Source organism: Python bivittatus, unplaced genomic scaffold, assembly GCF_059951505.1.
Source record: "Python bivittatus isolate LINGU-HERP-01145 unplaced genomic scaffold, Pbiv_v1 ctg000040_np1212, whole genome shotgun sequence".
NCBI lineage: Eukaryota > Metazoa > Chordata > Lepidosauria > Squamata > Pythonidae > Python > Python bivittatus.
The window spans coordinates 923,166-938,071 of NW_028277032.1; the positions used below are offsets into that span (position 1 = coordinate 923,166).

General features: G+C 43.7%; 1 protein-coding gene across 1 annotated transcript in view; it reads right to left on the reverse strand.

The window, feature by feature from the left end:
- Window positions 1–14,906, reverse strand: part of COL9A2 (collagen type IX alpha 2 chain) — a 60,951-nt gene that overhangs the window by 44,762 nt on the left and 1,283 nt on the right. Inside the window, exons 2-7 of the mRNA XM_088153377.1 lie at window positions 11,567–11,641; window positions 10,102–10,137; window positions 9,580–9,642; window positions 6,930–6,983; window positions 4,934–4,969; window positions 3,462–3,485 (exon numbers count right to left, since the gene is read on the reverse strand). Coding sequence (XP_088009503.1) covers window positions 3,462–3,485; window positions 4,934–4,969; window positions 6,930–6,983; window positions 9,580–9,642; window positions 10,102–10,137; window positions 11,567–11,641 — 288 coding nt within the window. The remainder of the gene's footprint in view (window positions 1–3,461; window positions 3,486–4,933; window positions 4,970–6,929; window positions 6,984–9,579; window positions 9,643–10,101; window positions 10,138–11,566; window positions 11,642–14,906) is intronic.

Consider the following 14,906-nt stretch of genomic DNA (forward strand, 5'->3'; position numbering starts at 1 on the left):
CCTGTCATAAAACTGCAATTTACTAGAATGCCTTCTAACCCCCCCATCCCAAGAATATATTCAACCATTCTAGTGGTGCCCAAAGGCATTGCTGCAAATAAAAGACCTTGCTAAAGACTGGTGGCTTGTTTTGCAGAATGCTGACCTCCTATTTACTTTTCCAAAAAATTGAAAGTATCTTTTAAAAAAATCATTGTGTACTCCTTATGTACAGTGAAGAGCAGGGAGATCACCTGGACATGCTCTGGGGTTTGCAGTTTCAGCTTCTGATCATCAGCCAAGAGAACCAAATTCTGCCTGGGTCAGCAAAGTTCTGGGCATTTAGCAACATATCAAACTCTGATGCTGAGTCAGACAGTTGCCATGCCTAATAACTGCCTAAAGTCTCAGGCAGAAAGAAGGCACTTCTCCATCCACTGCTTCTTCATTAAAAGAAGGCACAGATTTGCAAATCCTCCTTGTTTTGATTTCACAGGATCACTCCAGATGAAAAAAAGAAGAGTTGCACGCGTGCAAAGGTACACCAAATCGATTCGACACATCCAAGCACTTTAACTACTTACTACGTTAATTGGATTACATCTCCTTCTAATTCAATTTCGGGGTCCAAATGTCATACAGTCAGGAAATGGACCAGCCTTTGGCATGAAAAAACGTATCTTTGAGTCACAACCTTGCCCTGCTAACTCTCAGGAATAACTAGTTTGCAAAGTAGATGGAATAGATCATTTTTTAGTTACGGACTGCATTCCTTCCAGGGTTCAACATTCAGGAGCCACATTCCAGAGCAGAACAATGGGTGGGTAAAATCACCCTTTTTCTGGCTCTTTCTGCTAAGCTCCATCTTCTTCCTGTCTCTTTTTCTCATTTTCTTCTCCCTCTTTGAGGCTTCTTCCCTTGTTCCTTCCTGGAGAGCAGGTGGCCAGGGAGGAACAGATCTGTCTTGCTCAAATGCATCCATAAAAATAGGATAATTGATGAAGGTACATGCTTATGGCTATGAGGACAACTCTGCACCACACTGTAAAAAAGACAAAGCATTGACAATAGCTGATGGGGAAGTTAAACTTGGAGAAGATGCAGCAATGGCAAAACTAACTATATATACGTAACAGAAGTTTAATGAAGTTCAAGCAAAAATGGCTTCCATATACTGTATACCAGTGTTTCTCAACTTCGGCAACTTGAAGATGGGTGGACTTCAACTCCCAGAATTCCCCAGCCAGCAAGGCTGGTTGGGGAATTCTGGGAGTTGAAGTCCACCCATCTTCAAGTTGCTGAGGTTGAGAAACACTGCTGTAAGATCACACAGCAAGGCAAATACAAACACTTAGAGGGTGGTTTCTTAAATTTATGTTAATAAATACTAGAAATCAGTTGGAACAGAAAGAAGAGGGAAGCCAGAAATTAAATATTGCTATTATTTTTGGCGTGCTTTTTTTTTCTCTCTTTTTTCTATTTTTAACAATTATCAATAACAATATCGTGGACCTCTTGCCATAAAGCTCAAACATTTGTATTTCTTTCTTTTTTTAATATCATGAAAACAACTCAACGTACTCTGCATGGTATCTCTTATTCAAGTGACACTGTGCATTAACTGCATAACCATTATCTGTCCATCTCTAGATATTCTCTTTCGGGGAACTTTATCTCTGTTTTAAATTACAAGACAAAAGGAACAGATCTTTCTAGACCAAGGTCTGCACTGAAAGACGGAGTTTCCTTCCAATGCTCTATGAGTTTCAGTTCCCCCACCCACCATTTCCCCTTCCTTGGCAGAAGATTTTGCTCACAGTTCACACCACACTTTTGCCATTCTGTTCCTCCACTTATTTTCACCCTCGATTTCTTTCTCTGGGTACAAAACTTTGCCTCTAGCCTCTTTTAGAAGCAGCAGCACTGAAACATCGACCTTTTGTGGAGTCTGCAAACCAAGGAAATGCTGTTACTCCCTGGCTGCTGCCTGATTTCTACACTAGATTTCTGCTTCTCTCTGCTTTGCGTAGAAAGCCAGAGGGTGCGTCCTACAGCGTTGCAGGAAGGAATAACTCGTTTTTTCATGCCAAAGGCTGGTCTGTTTCCTGACTGTGCGACATTCGGACCGAGAAATTGAATTAGAAGGAGATGTAATCCAATGAACACAGCATGGACAGTGGTACTTCGGTTCACGAACTTAATTCATTCCACGATTCTGGTCGCGAGCCGAATTGGTTGCCAACCGAATCAAATTTCCCCATAAGGTTCAGTGTAAATAAGGTTAATCCATTCTGAACCATATGTATTTTTTTTAACCACAAAAATATGAAACAAAGTACAGTACAGTACAGTATGAAGAGAGAGAACACTAACCTTGCTTGAGGCGACACCAGAAAGCTTTACAGCAAGTGTCTGTCTGCGACCGCGATCTCGCCTCGAGGAAGCCACGACCACGTGTCAGAGCAGGGAAGGTGACCGCGGGTTGTGCTCGTCACCCGATGCGGAGTTCGCGAACGGAAGCAAAATTTTGCAAACGTTGCTGTTCGCGAACCAAATTGTTTGTGAACAGAAACGTTCATGAACCGAAGTGTTACTGTAGTTAAACTGACTGGATGTGTTGAATCAATTTGGTGATTTGGTGTACTGAATCTGCCCATTTGGGTTTCTCTTAGTTTTGCAAGTTACATCAAGTTCTGACTCCTACAATTTTTTTTTTACTTTTGCTAATCTGTTCAGTTCAGTTTGTAAACCTGAGATAGATGATAGATAGATAGATAGATAGATAGATAGATAGATAGATAGATAGATAGATAGATAGACAGACAGACAGACAGACAGACAGACAGACATTCACACACACCTACAGTACATCAAAGAATCAATCAAATAAAAAATCAAATAAAAAATGTGATCTGTAGCAATTGCCACTGTTATCTGTATGATTGTTACTTTATTAATTTATTTTATATAATTTTATTGTATTTCATGTCTACTTTTTAGCTTTATGAATTATTGGTTTAGGTATTTTTAGTGTAGGGTTCTCTGGCCTAAAGGCCGTAATGAAGGTTTTGATTTTGATTATACTGTATATATTCACATTGAAAGTCACATGTAGTTTAGGAAACGTTTTTCCAATCATGTGCGTTTTTGTTTGCTGTTTTGCCTAATATACGCCCTTTTTAAAAAAAAAAAATTGTTCCAATATAGGCCTTGTAGCACATTATTTTCAGGAATGGAAGCATCTTGTACAGACTTTTTCCTAATAATGCATTTTTTCATTGTTGGCAAACTACATTGCAAAATTGGGAGAACTGCAAATTTCAAATGATAAGTTTTGATTCGCGCCCTGGTTTGAAAACCCAACAATTAGATAATTTTGCATTCAAATAAGAACTAAGCAAATTTCTTTTCCATTGTCCCTTTACAGACCAAGCACACTGCTCACCACCCACATAGCCCAACGGGTCACAAGCCACACTTACAGGAGGTCCTGGGAATCCGGGTCCCTGAAACAGACAGATACAATGGGTCATCATTCTTCACCGGAGGATCAACTGCTGAAAAAGTAATAACTGTAGCATTGGCACCAAAATTTCCAAGAGCTTGATAATGTCTTGCATTTTTCCAATCAGAATTCATGGAATCAGGGGTTCATAACTTCACCCACAGCACACATTTGGAATTCGAAAACATATTAGAGGAGTTCAATGATCACCATGCTGGGCATGGCCAATCATGAAACACTCCTATGGCAGCCATCCATGACTTAATTTTTTAAGAATACCTCTGGGATCTGAGTGGGGCCCAGTGGTTTGGCCTTGGGTAGATATTTTAGGGTTCAGTTCTTGTTTTTCATTTAACCATTCCAAAACACTCCAGTCTGGAATGTTTTGATGCCAAAAGATGTTTGAGCAAAACATGGGCCCATTTCTAGTGCTCCGTTGCTTGGTCAGACCACATCTAGAACACTTACTTAAATTAAACAATGCTAAAATCAAAAATAGAGCTGTTTGCTGTAAACATAATAAATACATTCTTCTATCATTTCCTTTTTTTTCCTGTTTTTGTTTTCTTTTCCTGTATTTTTGTATCTTTATTTCCTTCCCTATATTAAAGCAGTAAATAAATAGGCAAATGACTTTTGACTCTTTACCTATCTTTAAAAAAAAAAAATCTGGAAACCTTGGAATAACTCATTTTGAGGTTGGAATGGCCTCTTTTCTAATAGCTATTACCAGAATAGTTTATACACCTACATTCTCCTTTTATGGACTGAAACCAACTTTAAGATATAAGATGTGAGAGCATCTCCCAAGTGTTTCAGGGCCTATTTCTCCCTGTATTTACCCAGAAGCGAGATGTGTTAATCTGAATGGAATGTAATATCCATAACTATGTTTTGAATGACAGCCTTAAACCATACATGTGCAGTGGCCCTTGGGGCCAAGATACATCTAGATCAACATTGGCATTTTTCTCCTACAATTCACACCTGGCTTCCCCTGGCCTTTGCAATCTCCTTGGCAGATATACTAGCAAGCCAACCAATTCATTTCCTAGTTTCCAGATAAACTGGGGATGATGGAGGCCAGAAAGTAGCAAGTTGAGGGAACTGACAAAATCCATCTTGTCCCTCCCCGATGGTTTCAGGCTGTTTATTTATACCTGGCCTTTCTGCATTTAAAAAAAAAATTAAAAACCCACTACATTAATATTAAGGTCAATGGTTAACTTAATTAACCATTAAAAGATGGTTTGAAACAGATGCATTTTTACAGATGTTTAAAGGCAGGAGAAAGATAGATCAGAAAAACAAGCCTGTGAGCGTAGGAAATATGGAAACCCACAATTTCCTCCAGTTGCTCTAAACTCATCTAGCATTACTGTGTACAACGGATGCGTTTCAGCTTGGCATCTTCTCATCCAGCATGTGCAAAGAAAAGCAGACACTTACTGGGAGCCCTGGTGGTCCAGGAAGTCCAGGCTGGCCCTGTATCATCACAAGGGAAAATAGAGAGTTGATGTAACAGAAGCCACAGAACAAGACTTTGATTCAACTTCCAATTTCAAAAGTTTCCCCAAAAGCTTATTTCTTGGGGCAGATGCAGGCTTGAGCTTCAAGAAGCAGGGGCCTTTCCCATTCATTCTTCAGCAGCAGGGATCATAGTCATGGTATTAGAAAGTAGGCTCAACAGCTGAATCAATCATGGATCCTGGGCTAAATGTCCCAGCACCCAGGGGGCTGAAAACAGATGTGTTTCAAAGGCAATGCTGAAAAAAATGACAAAACGGAAAGGCCATCTCCTGTTTTCAGCTCGTTGTAGAGTCCTACACAGGCTGGCCTCCTACCTGTCTGTATCACAACCACTTCCAGTCCTTTCTGCAAAGCTGGACCCCAAGAGCTGAAAATATTTCTGGAAGCAGACTGAGACCAAAGAGAGTGTTCTCACCCAAGAGAGAAAAGTCTACATCCTGCCCTTCCTGATGCCACCAACCACATCTAATTTTTAAGCCATCAAAGCAATATCTGGATTGTTGCACCCCTTGGAGACAGGCACCCCCACCTACCTGCCAGTCCATTACATTTCAAGCAGAAATCGTCTATTTCTATAGGCACAGAGCAAAGCTACATGAGACACTACTCATGTCATGAGAAAGCTTGTCTGTAGTTAAATGGCTAATCAAGAGAACTGCAGCACAAGGAGAAATGGAATTTCTCAGCGCTTATTCCATGGCACATCTCACCAGACTTCCTTTTGCAGTTGCTCTGTTAGGATGGCAATCACAGTGACTGGAGCCGGTGGCATCCATCACAAACCACAATGATACCGACATGATACAGCTATGCACTTGCATTACAGCTTCTGTTGGAAATGCTTTAGTTACGGCATTTCCGTGATGGCTTCATCACACACATGTTCCCATTGGCTCCTGCCTTGCTTCCCTCTGTGGATGCCTGATTGAAGTTTTTATTCAAAGGCTAACAGAAGCACAAGGGATGGAGATTTCTGAGATGATGATTCCTAGGAAAAACAAGGTTTGATCTCCTCCCAAGCATGTTGTGGTGAAAGTTCCCTACCCTCCTAAACAAATAATTGGACATACTGAAGGGCTTAACATCAGGTCTGCTTTTTCAGCCCTCTGTTTGTCTCCAAAGTTCCCTGTACTTGCTTTCTGGCTGAAATCTCACAAGTTGGTAGACCCAATGACAATGGGATTGGGTAGCTTCTGGTTAACCATCCTATGAGAGCCCAACATCTTAGCCCATCATATGAAGCAGGTAATCAATAAAGTCATCATTACGGTTCATTTGTTCAAATATGGTCTCTTTTCTGAAGGCACTGTGTTTTGTTGATCCAGGTTTAGAGTTTAGTACATTGTACAAATCTAGACGTTATCAATTTTATGGGAGGGCAGGGGCTAGCAAGGGAGAAACAAGAAGCCTGGAAACAGAGAGGGCCATTTCACAAGCATTCTCCAGGGAGAGGCAGGCAGGCCAGCATGAGATGGGAACACAAGAAATCAACTGAAGAAAGAAGCCCAAGGTTTAAACCTGAGGACACCCATAAATGTAGAACCTGAAGTTCAGCCCCCATAGAAGCTGATCCTTCATCTTACTTGGTTGCCTGCCTGCATCTGCAATAAAATTGTAATCTGCTGTTAAGTTTGCGAGTGTGTGGCTACGTTTCAGAGAGATGTTTACTGCAAGGGCCTGAGGGCAACCCTCGAAACGCACACACAGATTCAGAGCACATAGTTCTCCAACGTTTCTTTATCCTGCGTCTTACTTCAAAGCAGTTTTCTCCAAACTGTGCCCCCCACGGGTGTTAGACCATGGGTGGTTGGCAGTCCCAACACATGGGAAACCACAAGCTGAGGAAGGCTGCTTTGGTGACTTCAACACGTTACATGCATCAAACACCTTTCCACCAGGCAGAAGAGTTACCCACTTTGGGACCTGGTCTCCCAACATGACCTGGTTCTCCTTTAGCTCCTATGAGACCCTGCAAAAAAGGAAAAGAAAGAGAATTACAGGGATCAGCTTGAGGGATATCAACTAGGTTTTGTAGACAGAAGCACACGTTTTGCTGAAGCCCTGAAGCTAATCCAGGAACAGAAGATCAAGGAATTGGCAAGCTTCAAATTAAGGTTTGGGGGGAATGAAACACAGCCCAAAGGAAGCATGTGTTTGCATACATTTGCATACATAGATGAAGCAAGTTAATTTTCTAAATGAGCACCCTTTGGATATGGTGAACTGCAAGTCTCATCTCACCACCCAGTCTGGCTGGAGAGTTCTTGTCTAGCCAATCTGGAGGAGATCAGATTGTAGCAGCTCAGCAATCAACAATTATTTTCTGCATTAAAAGGATCTAGCAAGGTTTCTCGGTTACCAGTACTCTAAGACACACAACCTTTACTTGAGCTTTCGGACAATTTGGGGGTGTGGGGGAGGTAGTTGAGAAATATTTATTTATTTACTCTGTTTGCAAGAGCGCCCCTCTGGCAAAAAATACCACTGGCATGAGTTTCTCCTCTTTTTGTGAATAGTCCGTCCTGAGTTGGCTCAAGCAAATCCAGACGAACTCAGCCTTGCATCCTTCAGAAGTGGTGGGCCAGATTTCTTGATGGCTGGGGATTCTGGGATTTACAGTTCCCCACACAGCTGGGGGCCACCGGGTTGAGGAAGACTGGGTTAATGGGTACAAGTTTGCAAAGACTGGTTTTGCTATGAGTAGTTCAGGCTTGGGCATTCCCATGCAGAGCCAACATGCAAACTGGATTCATAGAGGCATGCAAAAAGAAACAGAGGCTATGGACTTCAAAACACCTGGAAAGTGTTGTTGGTGGCCAGAGCAGCCAATGTCCTTTCTCAAGGACAGTGACTGTTTTTTTTGCTTACACCAGCTACAGCAGCTGGCTGGGGAATTCTGGGAGTTGAAGTCCACTCATCTTAAAGTGGCCAAATTTGGACAACACTGACCTATGGGGTTCTGGTAACTTCAAGTTATTTCTTGGGGGTTGAAAGCATTTATTCCAGATGCTCTTCGCTGTAATAAACACAGGTCTCTGCCTTCTCTTGGAATCCCAACCTGCCCGACAAAGGTTTCTAACAACCACAGGAAAATGATGCCACAGCGAGCAGAGTGCAGAGGTGAGCAACCTTTTCAGGACTGAAGTGGCCAGTGGGAATGGCCTGTCATGCGCTGTTCTGCACATGCACAGCCAGGAAACATAAACTAAATTTAAAGATAGGGAATATAAAAATAAATAGGGAATATAAATGTTATTTATATAGGAAGTCTTCTTGTAATGAATTTTAATTCATATTTATTCTATTTTAACTAATGTTTATTCTTTTACTGTAAACCACCCAGAGTCGCTCTGCAGTGAGATGGGTGGTGGCAAATTTGAAAAATAAATAAATAAATAAATAAATAAATAAATAAATAAATAAATAAATAAATAAGATTGCTTCCCAGATATCAGCTTAACAGTACAGGTGGACCTCACCTAATGACCACTCATTCAGCAACTGTTGGAACTTACAACGGCGCTGAAAGAGGGAGACTTACAAATGGACCTCAAAGTTCTGGCCGTCACAGAATTACTTCAGTCGCGTGACTGCTGTCTGCAACCTTCACTGCCGGCTTCCAACAAGCAAAATCAATGGGGAAGCCAGTAGGAGGTCGCAATGGTGATCACATGACAATGTGCTTAATGGCAGCGCAGGATTCACCTATCGACAGCAACCAGAAGTGTCAGTCTAAGCAGTGTGGTCATGTGACATTGTGCACTACGACTGCGTTGCTTAATGACAGAAATTCCAGTCCCAGTTACCGTTGTTAACTGAGGACTACCTGTACACTCAAAATTGGCAATGAACTTTGGAGGACCCAAGATTTTAGGGACTCCCAAGGACTTCAAAGGCCTTGAGGTGTGGGTTACTTTGCCATAGGTCCTGTTCACCCAGCAGGTCAAACCTCTCCTGCCCACACAACTAATCTAATCTGAATCAATTTCAGCCCACAATAGACAGAATTACTGGGAGCTAAAGAAACTCTCTTAGTCAGCCCTCTCATCCAAATAGTTATGGGCAGGGGTCTTATCTAGCCCCCCCCTTTTCAAAGGGGGGGGCTCTACGAAGAGAGAGCTTCTCTAGAAACTCTGACTACGTTGTGGTTTTAGATTGCATTCCCACATGGGGGGGGGAGTGAAAAAGAGGCAGGAAGTGGGGGAACCCTCCTTCAACCATGCCAATAGTGTCCTCAAGGGAGAGATTGCTCTCTCTTGCAGCAATAGCCTCCAGCCTCCTTTCCTAGACTTAGACTTAGACCTAAACTCAGTGCCTAGACATAGAAAATAGTTGCCTCTTCTTGACTGGGCCACTGGAGACTGTGTGTTCCTGATGTAAGAAGGCAGCTGTTAACCACGACAGCAGCAAACCAAGTCAACCACGATGCACAGAGCTGCAGAGGCACACCCAAATGGATAGGAAGAGCAGGGTGTTAGAGCTTGCAGTCAGAGCAGAAACCACGGACAGAACAAAGAGCGATGCTAAAATATGCCATTCAGACTTTGGGCTGAGTAACTACTCACATCTATTCCGGGCTTTCCCGAAGCTCCATTTGGTCCTGGCAGGCCTGGGTCTCCTTTGGTCCCCTGTTGCAAAGAAATGGTGAAGACATTAAACGTCTCCTCAGAAAGTTCAAGGAGAGGCAAGTGCCTCATACTGGGCACTTCTGTGAAAGATTTAAAGTGCCATTCTTCAACTTGGTGTCCTCCAGATAGGTTGGGACATCCAATCCTGAATTTGGCCATGCTGGATGGGAATGATGGAATTAATAGTCCCAACGTATCTGGAGGACACCCATCTGGGGAAGGGCAAGTTAGACCATCCAAAGCTCAAACTCCCCCATTCCCCAAATGAAAGTATAGTACTCTAGTTGCCCACCAAGGGTGTCCTCAAAATATGCTATTTTTGCAATGCCTAGCAAAGGCCTATTCCCTGAAAATAGCTGCAGAACTCATACTGCACTTCTGCCCCATGCCCTAAGCCTTGCCTATTAACGTAGGCACAACACATCTCCAGATCATTGCTGGCAAGGTCAGCATACTTACAGGACTGCCTGCTGCACCGGGTGGACCTTTATCACCCTAAGGAGAAACAAGAACAGCCATTATCAATCGGTTTGACAGATTTTCAGCCCCCTTTTAGGAAGTTGCCCTTACAAAGCATTTGGTAGAGCAGCCATAGATCTCCTTCCAAGAAAAGAATCCAGGAGAAATTGTTTTCGAATTAGATGTCCCTGCACCAGCTTAGCGATGTGTGGAACAAGGTGGGAGTGCAAAGGTGTCTTTCATGGCACCATCTTCTCTCCAGGGACCTCCAGCCTCTCTGGCTTCCCATCCTTCCATTCAACCCCAAGGGAGGTCTTCTTCTGAGCCCTTTGCAGACTGGAAAGGCTGGACAGCCAGGGAGGCTGTTTGGGGATGGAGAATGCACCACAGAAAACAATAATGTCAACCATTAGGCCCTCCCCCACCCCCAAGAATAAAGCAGACTCCAAAACTGGTCTCCAATAAATCCAAACTCAAGCACCCTGGGAATACGTTAGGAAAACGGAACCTTTGAGGGACACTTTGGAGGAACCATCCATGTTTGAGAACCATGTTGGTATTATAACCCCCTCTATCATATAGAAATGAGGTATTTTGGGAGAGAAAAATAGATCCTCCTGATCAAGGTAACCAAAAATGTTTGGGGAGGGTGGCTCAAAGCAATGCCCAGGGCAGTAAAACCCCAGAGCTGGTCCCTCCTTAGTACTTTGAGGCCTCTGGCTTCTGCATTTTTACCTACTGGGGGTTTCCCTAAGCCCTTTCCATGCATGTGTTTGTGCAATAAGGACTAGAAACTTGCCCTTCCAAAGACATTGAAATCCAGAGTTTCCACATTTCTCTAGTTCAGTCCAGATACCAATTACTGTATGACTTTGCAGGGCAAGACTGCAATTACAGAGACACAGAAAACCCTGTGTCATGTTCATCATGTTACGTTGCTAAGAAAGGAGAAGAGGATTATCTTAGACTCCAACCCTCCTTAGACTGAGGCCGCAGGTTACAAGTTCCATCTCCAAGTTACCAACCAAACTGGTTCAATTTTATTTTCCCACCCCATTCCTCCCTCTCCCCCCACTCCTTCTTCCTAAAGTAACCAGCATGAACATCTTCCCATAGCCCCTGAATCTGTTCTACCTCCCCTTGGGAAAAAATTAACACTTCCACCTAAAAACCAGTGAATGAACGCTGCCGAAGGAGCGTTCTCCTTCTCCTGCCCTCACATTTGCTGCAAAACACCCTACAAAAGTCCCAGCACAGGGGAGGGAATGCTGGCCTTGGAGGGTTTTGCAGATGAAGCCAGTTGGGGGTGGGGGGAGCCAGCAGCAGCCCCTCCCTCCCTCCCTCCCTGCAACCTTGGGCCACCCTGGAGACGCATCGCGTTTCCCTGGACATACAATGACCGCCTTTGTGCACAGAGGTGTCCTCCCTGCTTGCTCTGGCTCCCGAGCTCAAGCGGTGGACTCACATCAATGCCGTCTGCTCCTGGCACACCGGGCGGACCTGGGGGGCCCCGCGGTCCAGGTTCTCCTGGCGGACCTTGCTAAGGAAAGAAAGCACAAGCATGATTTGGTGGAGGAAAAGAACCCCAGGTAAACGGAAGAGCTGAACGGGTTGCGTTTCCCCCACAGTGGCAGAGTGAGAAAAAAGGAACAGAACACAGAGTGGTGGAAAGGATCCTCTGGATTCCTGGGACCTTTTCCCTGGGAATGGCAGTCTATCGGGCTGCGCAAGGATCAGGACTGGAGGGCCAACTGTGGCACGGAGTGCGCACCCAGCACCGGTGGGGAACCCCTGAGGCCAAAGACATCTTGAATTTGGATCTCAGCGCAGCCCTAACGTCTGAGGTGGCACCAGAGGTCAGAAGAGGTTCTTCAGAGCCTGGTTGGATCATTCCATGCCGCTGGCCTGAAAACAGGAGACTCTTGTGATTCACCAACTCTTGAGTAAGCCACAGTGGCCGAGAAGAGGCTGGAGAAGCCCTGCTTGATGTTGAAAATCATAGGGAGAGTCCCAGGAAGGGACAACTCATGGCTTGAGGGTCCCAACCAGATCCTTTGTGTACTCCCTAGGGTAGTGTTTCTCAACCTTGGCAACTTTAAGATGGGTGGGCTTCAACTCCCAGAATTCCCCAGCCAGCAAGGCTGGCTGGGGAATTCTGGGAGTTGAAGTCCACCCATCTTAAAGTTGCTAAGGTTGAGAAACACTGCCCTAGGCCCTCCCTTGGAATGGTGCTACCAGCGTTCAGTCCAAGTCCAAAAAATGCAGCAGTACGATTTTCTCCACTTGCTTGAAAAATTAAAACATATTTTCATTTTGAAACACTCAACAGCAAAACAGAAAACAAAAGTTGGGGGCGGGGGGGAAGAGTAATATTTCAAGGTTTCCTTTTCTTTGCAACTCCCCTTTAGCTCCAGAGGCTGGAATGAAAGGAAAAAAGGACACCCAACTTAGATGAGGAAAAATCCCCCCCCCCGCTTTTCTTTTCTTTAAAAAAAAAAATCTTGGGTCCTGGATGTACTACAATTGGGACCAAGATTACCATATTAGTAGTTCACTTCCTAAGAGTCCCATTGTAATACGAGAATATATTTTCTCTGAATTATAGTTCTAAAAACAAGTGGCTTCTCCCAGGAGCATGCAGCTTGACTTGTTTGCTAGAGTCACCTATTTCTCATACAGATCTGTCTTTATTATTATTATTATTATTATTGAACATGCTGAATACAAACAAGGTCAAGGGAGAACCTGAAAAAATAAAAGAATGTAATGCAGATAACCCAACCAGCAATTTAAGCATGTCATGGAAGCTATAGCTTTCTAAAATAGGATTAGTACTTATGGATAATTACATATATTATATCACATTAAAGAAGTAAGGTGAACATGGGATCTATCTTTTTTTGAGCTCTAAAGCAGCTTGTAAATGGATAGACCTTAGGGTATGGGAGTAGTCAGCCTTTAGGTCTTTGTAAATCAGTTAGATGTTTCTTCTTTTTATTTTAGACGATGATCTCTTAATTTTGCAATTCTGGGTGTTGCACCCCAAAACATTGGGGGTCGAGGATGAAACCCAGTTGAGGGGATGTTGCTCCAGATACCACAACATAGGTGTGGTTCAGATGGCTGTTAGCAGGACTTCTACAGAGAGGTAAATGGGAGGTTGAGTCCTAACATGGGTAAATCTTTATCCTTTGTTGGCACCCAACAGGCCTCTTGGTAGGTCAACTCACTTAAGTTTCCACTTGAAGCTTCCCAGCTCAGGGTTTAGAACAGCTCCATATTTCTTTTTTAGAAGAGGCTCAGGGGGAGGGGGGCTGTTTAAAGCTATCAAGGAGTATGGAGGTAACATCAGTGAAGGAATGCAAGAATGTTAAGAAAAAAATAAATGAAAACTCAGTCCCGGGAAAGGAGAAGACATGAGAAAGAAACTCAGAATAACCCCACTTTGATTCAGTTTGGCATAGGAGCAGGTAGAATGATATTCTGGCAGGCTTTTGAGATTCTGCTGTTATACCCTGTAACAGAAAAGTACAATTCCTGAAATCGTTGCTGTTTCCTGACCTTGCCTACCTTGAAGGGCTGACAAAACATCAGAGCTGCCACGTAAATATCACTGGGAGGAAGAAAATTCAACGGTTGCAATCTGATTGCATTCTGGACATATCGTGTTTACTCCTGCTAGATTCAGTGGGATCTACTTCCACAGAATCACTGATTGAGAAAGGGATCTTAGGAGCTGGGGAGGGGGACGCTTCTCTGTGCAATACTGGATCTGCTCTGACGATCTCTCTGGACAATGGTCCTCCAGCCTCTGCTGAAATATCTCTAACAGACAGACTCCCACCCCCAGATTGTTCCATCACTGAATAGCTTTAAGCCTTCTAGAGTTCTTGTGAATATTTGGACAAAATCTATTTCTTCACAAATAACAATGCCCAGACTTCTCTATTAGTCCTGGAAGGCTTCATACCAGAGTTTCTCAACCTTGGCAACTTTAAGATGAGTGGACTTCAGCTCCCAGAATTCCCCAGCCAGCATTGCTGGCTGGGGAATTCTGGGAGCTGAAGTCCACTCATCTTAAAGTTGCCAAGGTTGAGAAACACTGCTTTATACCCTTCACTTTCAACTTAGTTGTAGAGTAAGGGGAAAATGTTGGATTAAGTGTGCCAGTTGCTTTTGGACACTTCAAAACAAGGTACAGTTTTCTCTCCTGAATTCTCTCTGTTTGAAACGGGACTTGGGCGTGCTTGTCTACAGGTGTCTTCCTAAATCAGGCAAAATGAGTTGCAAACAAGGACCTACGGTGGAGCTCGAGATGGCTGCACTGTCAATGCCTTCCAAGGAGCCAAACGGAATCGAAAACAATTTACTTCCAGCATTCCAGGATGGCGAGTATGTATGCTACATGGATGGGGGCAGCAAAATTGCTGAACCAAGTCCAGCATTTCATGAAACCTAAGGACGCAGCCCTCTCTCAGGTTTCACTTTGTGAGTTCACCCGCTAGGACGGTTCGCTCTTGGTTTCATCTCCTCATTAACGCCATGCATCGTGGAGCATCTGCCTTCCAGCAGAATCAAAATCCCACATGTTTCGAATGAACACCTAACGGCCTAGTGGCATCAAAAGGATGAGGCCGCTGTCTTGATTTTTCCACTTTTGCTTAATTTAACAAGGCGAGGTTTTGGGTCTGGCACACTTGCAAGTTAAAAGAAGAAAAATGTGTACGACCACTACTGAACTTAAAATACCTCCTCTGCAGTACAGGTTTCCAGAAGGTATTTGGTGAGTGAATGGTCCTCTTTGT